This window comes from Lolium rigidum, chromosome 3, assembly GCF_022539505.1.
Source record: "Lolium rigidum isolate FL_2022 chromosome 3, APGP_CSIRO_Lrig_0.1, whole genome shotgun sequence".
Classification (NCBI taxonomy): Eukaryota; Viridiplantae; Streptophyta; class Magnoliopsida; order Poales; family Poaceae; genus Lolium; species Lolium rigidum.
In genome coordinates, this window is record NC_061510.1 from 38,243,828 (window position 1) to 38,255,300 (window position 11,473).

The 11,473-nt window shown below is 45.2% G+C and overlaps 1 protein-coding gene across 1 annotated transcript; it reads left to right on the top strand.

The window, feature by feature from the left end:
* Window positions 1-238: 238 nt before the first annotated feature.
* Window positions 239-5,055, top strand: LOC124694694 (WAT1-related protein At1g43650-like). Its single transcript, XM_047227650.1, has 8 exons — window positions 239-345; window positions 2,840-2,924; window positions 3,030-3,286; window positions 3,420-3,482; window positions 3,578-3,926; window positions 4,074-4,232; window positions 4,328-4,479; window positions 4,770-5,055. The coding sequence occupies exons 1-8, from the start codon at window positions 239-241 to the stop codon at window positions 4,957-4,959; spliced, it is 1,362 nt and encodes a 453-aa protein (XP_047083606.1). The 3' UTR covers window positions 4,960-5,055.
* The last annotated feature ends 6,418 nt before the right edge of the window (window positions 5,056-11,473 follow it).

Consider the following 11,473-nt stretch of genomic DNA (forward strand, 5'->3'; position numbering starts at 1 on the left):
AAAGGAAGATGAGTGCTTTACTTTATTCCACACACAAATGAATCAATCCCTTAATTAGCCCCAATGTCCAATGTAGCAGCACAAATCAATGCTGTGCGAGAAGTGCACAACATATTCATCCCTCTTGGGGACCAAATAGGGGAAAAACAAGAGAGTAAAAGAGTGAGGCTTGTGTGACACAGGGACGGATCCTACCTGGATGCCACATTCTCCTAACCCACCACTACTACTTGCCAGCATGTTCGCCACCACACATCGTGCCTTTGCAACAAAAGCTGATGAAATCCTGCTGCCGCGTCAAAATGCCATTAATTGTTGCCCCGCCAATCCAATGAGAATTGAGAAGTAAGTATAGATTGATGTCATTCTGATTAGGTGATTGCTGATGCGTGCACATCAGCCTTCTCAAACGTACTACGGCTCATGTGGCACGTACCATTCCCCCAATGGAAAGAGTTGGCGAAACCATTGCTAATTCCTCTCTAAGATTTTAAAGTAATTAATTGATGGGGCCGGGTTAAGTGGTTAGGTCTATATTTACTTATTTAGTGGATGGAATAGCCTAGCTTAACGAGGGCCCAACTTGAAGCACCTGGTTTGATCACCCTTCATGCACTGATGAGCATTTGACACGAATGGAATTGCTTTTTGGCCGTGGTTAGTGTTTCAGCTTTACCACCGTTTGATTTTGCTTAAAAAAACCTTTGTTTTTGTTCTAAGAGCAGCTTAGGAAATCATTTGGCACTTGCGGGATTCTCATGTCCACTACTTAAATTATGTTCTCGGCCCGCCATTAGAGCTCAGCATATGGTGCTAGAAAGAAAATTAAAGGAGCAGTGTCAAGATGCCAGTCTCACTAGTGATCAAGATCTGGAGACGATCCTACAGTATTTTCGTGACACTTGAACAGACAAGACAAGATCTGGAGACGATCCTACGGTAATTTTGTTCATGGAACATGACCTAGAAAAGGCGATAAACATGAAGTTAATATTGTCTTTCTTTGAGCAATTATCTAGGTTAAAAATTAATTTTCATAAAAACGAGATTTTTGGTTTTAGGAGAATCAAGGATGAGGAGGAACAGTACAAACAATTATTGGGTTGCGAGTCTGGTTCACTTCCTTTCAAATATTTAGGGGTTCCTATTTATTATAGGAAGTTGCGAATTCCTGAATGGTATTCAGTCGAAAGCCATTTTGAGATCAAACTTGGTTGTTGGCAAGTAAGTTGTTATCATACAGAGATCGGTTGGCGCTCATTAACTTAGTTCTTACCAGCTTACCGACGTTTATGTTGTCGTTTTTTGGAAACCAAAGGGGTCAGAAAATGATTAGATTTTTATAGATCTCACTTTTCTGGCAAAGTGAAGAAAAAACGCAAATACAGGTTAACAAAATGGAATATTATTTGTAGACCTAAGGACAGGGAAGCTAGGTATTGAAGTACTTGATATTAAGAACAATTTTTTACTCAACAAGTGTCTGTTTAAGTTACTTAATGAAGAGGGTGTGTGGCAAGAATTGATGCGCAATAAATACCTATCTCAAAAAACTCTATCTCAAGTTCAAAGTAAACCGACGGACTCATTTTTTTGGAAAGGTCTCATGAATGTTAAATGTGGTTTCTTTGATAGAGGTCTTTTCAAAGTTGGTGATGGAACTACTGTTCGATTTTGGGAAGATACTTGGCTAGGTTTATCTCCACTTGCTCATCAGTATCCTTCTTTATAGAACATTGTACAATGGAGACATGTCTCAGTTGCAAATGTGTTGTCCTTGAACCCTATTAACATGGGTTTCACACGACGTTTAATTGGCAATAAATGGAACTCTTGGGTACATTTATGCTGCAGACTAATGGAGGTATATTTAAATGATGAGTCTGATTCCTTTGTCTGTAAATTGACGCCTTCGGGATCATTTATGGTTAAATCGATGTATGTGAATGGACATGCTCGTTTTCTTAGACAATGTCCATGGAAGCTGAAAATCTCACTAAAGATAAAAAGTTTTTATGTGGTTTCTAAATAAGAGAGTACTTCTCACACGAGATAATTTAGCTAAAAGAAATTAGAATGGGAGTACGAAATATTGTTAATGTGACTCGAAGGAGACGGTGAATCGTCTCTTTATCTTATGTCCTTTTGTTAAACTAGTCTGGCGTGTTCTCCATGCTACTTTTGGTATTTCACCACCAATTAATATTACCAATCTGTTTGGAAATTGGTTGAATAGCATAGATGCTAAAACTAAGGCTAAAATTCACATTGCTGTTTTAGCTTTAGTTTGGGCAATATGGAACCGTCAAAATAATATTGTTTTTAATAGAAAGGACTCTATAATTTTTTTTTTGCAGGTTATTCATATGGCACACTGGATTCAGCTACGGTATTCCCTATTCCCGGAGGATTAACGGAAGTGTATGGTTATTGGATGCAATCGGCTGCTGATGGTTGCTCAGGATATAATAATAAAAGGCTGTGTGGCCAGGGCATTCCCCATTTCAAAAAAAAAAAAACAAATCATTTTCATCCAATTTGCCAGAATGATCGATTCACAACTGGTAGATTAATTAGCAGGAGTGGAGGACTGGTTGTTTCTTGCCGGCCCATTTCTGCATACATTGGCATCGCATACTGAATTACTGATCGACATGTCACATTCGACTGTACTATTCTTTTGCTTGAACTGTTGTCCAAAACAGGATCGATGCCTACACTAAGCTCGTCATCTAATTCTGATTTCATCCGTTATTTCTATGTTTTCGCAGCACTAGGTAGGTTCTGACCAAAACCGAAAGCACCGATGCTGACACTGCTCTTAGTGCACATTATTCAGAAGAGCACAACGCGCCGCTGTTGCTGCTCAGGTGGACCTGTCTCGTCACTCGCCAGGCTATTACAGTGACACCTCCATGCATCAGGTTCTACTCCTCCACGACAGCCATCCCATCCCCACGGCACCACGGCCTTTATAATGGCAAGCTCTACACTCGGCGTTCTCCGCTCCAATTCTTTCTTCTATCAAGGAAACCGATAGACTCTCGCGCGCTTTTGAGGCGAGAGAACTTGAGCTTGAGGTTGCCATGGCTGCTGAGATGGGAGGAGGGGTTTGGAGGCGGTACGCTCCGCACAACATGATGATCATGGTGCAGCTGTGCTACACCTTCATGTACTTCATCACCGAGGCCGCCTTCAACCGCGGCCTCAACCCCTACGTATACGTCACCTACCGCCATGTCGTTGTCACCGTCCTCCTCTGGCCTTTCGCCTACTACCACGAGAAGTATGTACGACGATCCAGTGTTCTTGTGTTCAACTGTTCATCAATTAGGATAGTTCAGACTTGACAGTGCATGTGATGTGTCTACTTTGCTCCTTGTTTGTTCATCTTCTTCCAATCCTTGTTTGGTCGTCAGGAAGTTGCGACCCAAGATGACGTGGATGCTGTTCCTGGAGATTTTTGTGCTCTCACTTCTTGGGTAAGCTCAAGAAAAATCTCAACTGAACCTCTATACTCATGTCATTCACAGAAGAGAAATTAGTGACACAACTTTGCCGTGAACTGGATTTTCAGGGTGAGCTTAACTCTGAACATGTACTTCGCGAGCCTCAAGTATACGTCCCCGACGTTCGTCACCTCCGTGGTGAACACAATCGCTTCCATCACCTTCGTCATCGCCATCGTCCTCAGGATGGAGATCGTGGACGTGAGGAGCCCGCGAGGGCTCGCGAAGATCGCGGGAACCGTGGTGTCCTTCGCTGGAGTGACCACCATGACGCTGTACAAGGGAGCGGCGTTTGCGAGCCCCTGGAATGCGCCGATTCACATACAGGGCAGCAACGGCGTGCATGATAGCTGGCTCAAAGGAGCATTCCTCGCCGTGGCCAGCTGCGTGTGCTGGTCCATCTGGTACATCCTGCAGGTATGCAACTGTTTTGTCAAATAAAAGGTCACCATGGTCTAGAGTGACACATAAGTGTTTCAGAAAATGAGATAATTAAGCTGGGATGTAAGAAAATGTATCGAGGACCTGTGATCAGCTATGGACACTTTCGTGCTGAAATGGCAGGCGTCGTCTGTGAAGAGGTACCCGGCGGAGCTATCTCTGACGGCGTGGATGGCGACGATCGGAGGGATACAGTCGTTGGCCTTTACGCTGCTCCTGCAGCACAAGAAAGAAGACTGGCTCATTGGCTTCGGCCTCAAGTTCTGGTGCATCATCTACTCTGTACGTTAGAAATCAGTGTACATAAATTCAGTTATTTCCAATTTCAGAGTAGTAGTGGTGCTCACGATGGAATTGTATGTATGTTGTTGTTTCAGGGGATCGCGTGCAGTGGGTTCACGGTGTTTGCGCAGCTGTGGTGCACGGAGAAGAAAGGCCCCGTCTTCGTCACCATGTTCAACCCTCTCTCCACCATCATGGTGGCCATCCTCGCCTACTTCATCTTCGGCGAAAACCTATACGTCGGAAGGTACGTATCTCAAGATCGATATGCGTGGTCTTGAACATACGTAGTGCCCCTTTTCTGCATCACATCCATACGTACAAGATAGCACAACACAACAAACGCATGGCTGATCCGTCAGAGCACCAAAAGTCTTGCTGATACGGCGCAACCTCCTTTTCGAAAGGCAAAGCTTTTTGCCGGTTAAAAAAAACTCACCTCAATTACTACCTCCGGAGTTGTGACGTTTGCGTTTTGTCGGTGTAAAATGCTCCAACTCTTAACTCAATGGATCTACTGTTGTTGTTGATCTGCAGCATAATCGGAGGAGTGGTGGTCATCGCCGGCCTGTACATGCTGCTGTGGGGCAAGGAGAAGGATCAGGAGTACAACGCGAGCGGCGAAGAGCAGGTAGCCGATCTGGACTGCGAGAAGCAGCAGGCAAAGATAACAGGCGCTTCTTCGGCGAAGAACGGCTCCGAACAGGAGGCGAAGACGACCAGATAAGGGGGCATCAGACTGCCATCCGGGTGAAGGCGATGTTCGATCTGCACCCTGAACCGATGGCATGGTGTGCCAATTAATTCAACAGGTTTCCGATGAGTGCACTCGCCAAAGAAAACAAGTTCCGTAAGTTCCATGTCTGCACTTTGGGCGCGTTTGGTAGCCTGCATGAGAATTGTGGCTCATTGCGCCAGTGAGATGGGATTCCCATCTCGTTCCGGACGAGTTTCGATTCACGAATGACACATCGTTTGATAGGATGGGTTGCATCGAGTGACACCCAAGTGACACTTCGATTGGTTGGTCGCATGATTTTTGTAGCCTCACCTATATGGCAACATGGTGACCTTACGTCACCTATCACAAGATCACCATGGCACCACCGTTCACAAGCTTCAGCACGTCAGTGATGGCACCGCCGGTCACGACGGGCAAAAGCATCACCACGTCGCCGACCACGAAGACGAAGACCACCATGACACCATCGGTGACACCGTTCACACACATGGACACGTCGCCGACCACGAAGACGGACACCATCATGACACAGTCGGTGACGCCGGTCACAAGCAGCACCATGTCGCCGTCCACGAAGACGAACACCACCAGGACACCGCCGGTCACGCCGGTCACAAGCATGGACACGTCACCGACCACGAAGACGAACACCACCATGACACCGTCGGTGACACCGGTCACAAGCATCACCATGTCACCAACCACGAAGATGAATACCACCAGGACACCGCCGGTCACAAGCATGGGCACATCGCCGACCACGAAAACGAACATCACCATGACACTGTCGGTCACGTCGGTTACAGCACATCGCCATCCATGAAAATGGGGAACGAGAAGTTGAGCAAAAGTATTTCAAACCTTAGTCACACATACGTACAGATTGCATTATACTTGTGAGTCAATTATGTATCAGCATATGTACACCGAAATAAAAACCTGTCAACATGAAAGTCATGCGGAATGGTGATGTGAACCTACTCCTGAAAGAAAATCTCAAACGGTTGAGCGTGTGCGACGAATTGACAAAATTCGCTTAAAACTTCATACACGAAATTGACGATTTACGATCAACTAAACTCGAAACCGATTGTGAGAATTAGTTCGTATCATCGACACACATCTTTTTCGTGTATATCTTATTTCGATTCGGACTATGTTTGTGTTGATTTGAGAGAGGCTGTGTGGACTAGTGTAAGGAAGAGTGAGCGTAAGCAACACCTAGTGCAACAGTTGCATCGATGCACCCAAAGTGGCGCCAGAACGGGTCCTCTAGAACATGACCCGACGCTGCTTCGAGAACCGGTTCCTGCAACAACGCGCCTCGGTCCAGGCAACTAAACTGACCGAAAATTGCTCGCCCGATGCGAGTCAAGGGACATACAAACCACCAAACACGCCCTTTGTGTTGCAACATGAGTGTGCGCAGTGTTTGCCGCAATGTGGCATGTGTCAATGGAAACTAACAGATACAGAAAGTCATAAACAATGCAGTGAAAATTTGGGGAGCTCCGGCCTAGAGGCATTTTGTTAAATGGCCTGCATCTAGCAGGGCCCCATAACATACCAGGTTTTTTTTAGTAACGAATAGTTTGAAGAAGATATTTTATAAAATTGAGGAAAAATATTGACATGTTTTAAAAAATGTTCACGAATTTAAAAAGAAATTGTGTGAAGAAAAAAATTCTTAGGGCCCGCTTGGAATGCCATATCAAATACATGTCCGTAAAATTTGGTTGCCCGGTTTTATTGTCCGCCATGCGTAAACGTTCGGTGGGAAAAACAGACCTACTAAAAGAAGGTGAACCAAGCGCTCTGTATGGAAATGGTTACCGCCGGGAAATTTTACACCCGGTTTGACTAAAATAAACTGAACCAAGCGGGGCCTTATAGTAAAAAGATTTGCTAGGGAGGTAAAAAAATTTCTTGCGATAGAAAAAAACCCGGAAAGAAAACATGGCTAGGGCCTCTACACAACAATCAAGTGGAGTCGAACGAATCCCCCGAAGGTCTGACCAACCTTATTCTGGCTTGGCCTAACACTTCTCCAAGAAGTATGGAAGATCCGGACTACTGCTTGCGCACAACATCTCGGAAAGGAACTGTGTAACCTTTGCCTCCTCATACCACTTCATGCTTAGACTATCAATAACCTACCTACAAAAAAAGACTATAAGTAACCTTCCTCTCTCATCCGATCTAAGTTTACTCATGATATGAAACCTAAATCTTTGCTCCCTAAATTCCCCATGTGTAATCCAAGACCCTCCCCTTGTGGAGTCTAAGCCCTCCACTAGTTTTTGTTGGAGATATGCCCAGGAGGCAATAATAAAATGATTATTATTAGATCTTTGTGTTTATGATAAATGTTTGCATCCCATGCTATAATTGTATTAACCGGAAACATTAATACTTGTGATTTTTTGTAAACATAAAAGAGTCCCTAGCAAGTTTCTTGTTAAACTAGCTTGTTGATTCATAGATGATCATGGTTTCCTGATCATGAACATTGGATGTTATCAATAATAATATCATATCATTAGGAGAATGATGTGTTGTTAAACTAGCTTGTTGATTAATAGATGATCATGGTTTCCTGATCATGAACATTGGATGTTATCAATAACAAGATCATATCATTAGGAGAATGATGTGATGGACACACACCCATAATAAGCATAGCATAAGATCAAGTCATTAAGTTCGTTTTGCTACAAGCTTTCAAATACATAGTAACCTAATCCTTCGACCATGAGATCATGTTAATCACCAACACCGGATGGATGCTTCGATGACATCAAACACCACTTCGTAAAGGTGGTCATAAAGGTGGCATTAGGTATTCTGAAAGTATGAGTTGAAGCGCATGGATCAAGAGTGGGATTTATCCATCCAAATGACGGATAGATATACTATAGGCCCTCTCGCTGGAATGTCATCCAATTAGCTTGCAAGCATGTGACTAGGTCACGAGGGATCGCATACCATGGTACGAGTAAAAAATACTTATCGGCAACGAGGTTGAACTAGGTATGGAGATACCGATGATTGAACCTCGGATAAGTAAAGTATCACGCGACAAAGGGAATCGGTATCGTATGTTAATGGTTCTTTCGATCACGAAGTCATCTCTGAATGTGTGGGAGCCATTATGGATTTCCATGTCCCGCTATTGGTTATTGATTGGAGAGGTGTCTCGATCATATCTGCATAGTTCGCGAACTGTAGGGTGACACACTTAAGGTTTGATGTTGTTTAAGTAGATATGGAATATGTGATGGAGACCGAATGTTGTTCGGAGTCTCGGATGGGATCCATGACATCATGAGGAGGTTCGAAATAGTTCGGAGAATAAGATTCATATAAGGGAAGTTATTTTCCGGGGTTCAGAAAAGTTCGGGAATTTTTCGGTGGAAGACCGGAGGGTTTCTAGAAGGTTCCGGAGGGGTCACTGGTGGGCCCACAACCCCGGGAGGGGCCAGCTGAGCCGAGGTGGTGCTGCCCAACCATAATGGGCCAGGCGCACGAAGCATCAAGGCCTAGGCCGGCCAACCCCCTAGGGTTTAGGGGAAACCCTAAAGGGGAAGACTTGGGGGGCAAGGCCCCCCCCCCCCTCCCCTCTCCTTGCGCCGGCCCTAGGGCTTGGAGGAGGGGCCAAGCCTTCCCTGGCTGACCGTCCCCCTATATAGAGAGGGGAGGGGGCAGGGGCTCAGCCCACCCCTTTCCTCCAACCCTAGCCGCCACCTCTCCTCCTCCTCCTCCTCCTCCTCCTCCTCCTCCTCCTTCCTGCGCCGGCTTGGCGAAGCCCTACATGAATTTCTCCTCCATCACCACCACCATGCCATTGTGCTGCTGAGATTCCGAGGGGATCTAGTACCTATGCTGCCCGCTGGAACGGGGAGAGGAAGGTTTTCATCGACTCCGTACGTGTGACCGAATGCGGAAGTGCTATCGGATCGCAACACCGGGAGGATCGTCTTCATCAACCACGAGATCGGATCTTGTTAAGTCTTTGGATCTTCGAGAGTTAGTTCTCATTTATCTCGTTGTACACATCTCGTAGATTAGATCTTGAATTTTTCATAGATTGGATCTTGGTTTTATTCGTTATTGCGGTAGAAATTTTTTGTTTCCTATGCTACGAACCCTATAGTTTTTCCTAGCAAATCTTTCCCTAGTGGATTCTACCGGATCAGTCGATGGACCGTTTGGATAGAGCAGTGTCATCAAGAGTGGGTTGTTTGAGTTGGGCGATCCAAATTCTTATGTGTAGGCACTCGTAAATGGGTGCCTTTAATTCGTCCATACTTGCTATGTATCCCAATTACTTTGTGTGTTATCCTTGTCTTCTTTGTTTTCCCCGTCGTTTCATGGTTTAATTATGAATATTGGGACCCCAACCCATATCACATGGTATCAGAGCTCTTGGTTACCAAGGTTTGACTTTTTTCTTTTTTTGTGTCCCCTAAATCACTAGACTTTGTAGGAAAAATCTTTCTTAATTTCATATATCCCACAAAATAGCCCCATTTGGTACTAGATCATTCTGGGTATTCTTGTGGGATTTTGTTGGTGTTGATCCATGTATTTGATGCTTTTGGTCTTGATCTACACTTGCTTTTGTTGCCTTTAGACAATCCATCATTTTCACCTCTCGTTTGAGGATTTTTCAAGCAAATATTCCGTGAGATCTCGGAATTTTTGACAACTCAGATGCTTCTGCCAAGTGGAGCCGGAGCCTCCGGCCCCTCAAAATGGCAATTCCTTGTCTCTTTTGTTGATCTTAATTTTATTTTGATTGTTCTCTGATACGTCCCAAACGTATCTATAATTTCTTATGTTCCATGCTACTTTTATGATGATACTCACATGTTTTATACACATTATATGTCATAGTTATGCATTTTCCGGCACTAACCTATTGACGAGATGCCGAAGAGCCGTTGCTATTTTCTCGTCGTTTTTGGTTTCGTAAATCCTAGTAAGGAAATATTCTCGGAATTGGACGAAATCAACGCCCGTGGTCCTATTTTTCCACGAAGCTTCCGAAGACCGGAGGACTTACGAAGTGGGGCCACGAGGCGCCGCCACAACAGGGCGGCGCGGCCCGTGTGCCGGCCGCGCGGCCCTAGCGTGTGGGGCCCTCGTGTGGCCCCCCGACCTGCCCTTCCGCCTACATATAGTCTTCGTCGCGAAACCCCCAGCACCGAGAGCCACGATACGGAAAACCTTCCGCAGACGCCGCGCCGCCAATCCCATCTCGGGGATTCAGAGATCGCCTCCGGCACCCTGCCGGAGAGGGGAATCATCTCCCGGAGGTCTCTTCATTGCCATGATCGCCTCCGGATCGATGTGTGAGTAGTTCACCCCTGGACTATGGGTCCATAGCAGTAGCTAGATGGTTGTCTTCTCCTCATTGTGCTATCATGTTAGATCTTGTGAGCTGCCTATCATGATCAAGATCATCTATTTGTAATCCTTCATGTTGTGTTTGTTGGGATCCGATGAATATTGAATACTATGTCAAGTTGATTATCAATCTATCATATATGTTATTTATGTTCTTGCATGCTCTCCGTTGCTAGTAGAGGCTCGGCCAAGTTGATACTTGTGACTCCAAGAGGGGGTATTTATGCTCGATAGTGGGTTCATGCCTCCATTAAATCTGGGACAAGTGATGTAAAGTTCTAAGGTTGTGGATGTGCTTGTTGCCACTAGGGATAAAACTTCGATGCTTTGTCTAAGGATATTTGTGTTGATTACATTACGCACCATACTTAATGCAATTGTCCGTTGTTTACAACTTAATACCGGAGGGGGTTCGGATGATAACTCGAAAGTGGACTTTTTAGGCATAGATGCATGCCGGATAGCGGTCTATGTACTTTGTCGTAATGCCCCGATTAAATCTCATAGTACTCATCATGATATATGTATGTGCATTGTTATGCCTTCTTTATTTGTCAATTGCCCAACCGTAATTTGTTCACCCAACATCCTGCTATCTTATGGGAGAGACACCGCTAGTGATCCGTGGACCCCGGTCCTATTCTTTACATCTAAAATACAATCTCATCGCAATTGTTCTTTACTCGTTCTTCGCAAACAACCATCATCATCCACACTATACATCTAATCCTTTGTTTACAGCAAGCCGGTGAGATTGACAACCTCGCCGTTACGTTGGGGCAAAGTTCCGTGATTGTGTTGTGCAGGTTCCACGTTGGCGCCGAAATCCCTGGTGTTGCGCCGCACTACACTCCTCCGCCATCAACCTTCAACGTGCTTCTTGGCTCCTACTGGTTCGATAAACCTTGGTTTCTTACTGAGGGAAAACTTGCTGCTGTGCTCATCACACCTTCCTCTTGGGGTTCCCAACGAACGTGTCATCTACGCGCATCAAGACTGTTTTCTGGCGCCGTTGCCGGGGAGATCAAGACACGCTGCAAGGGGAGTCTCTACTTCCAATCTCTTTACTTTGTTTTTGTCTTGCTTTACT

Bases quoted from the DNA above. Each gene is read 5' to 3' on its own strand.
- LOC124694694 (XM_047227650.1), top strand. From the start codon at position 239: ATGTTCGCCACCACACATCGTGCCTTTGCAACAAAAGCTGATGAAATC. The intron at 3,483-3,577 runs GTAAGCTCAAGA...CTGGATTTTCAG, and splicing joins TTTGTGCTCTCACTTCTTGG to GGTGAGCTTAACTCTGAACA. The intron at 4,233-4,327 runs GTACGTTAGAAA...TTGTTGTTTCAG, and splicing joins TCTGGTGCATCATCTACTCT to GGGATCGCGTGCAGTGGGTT.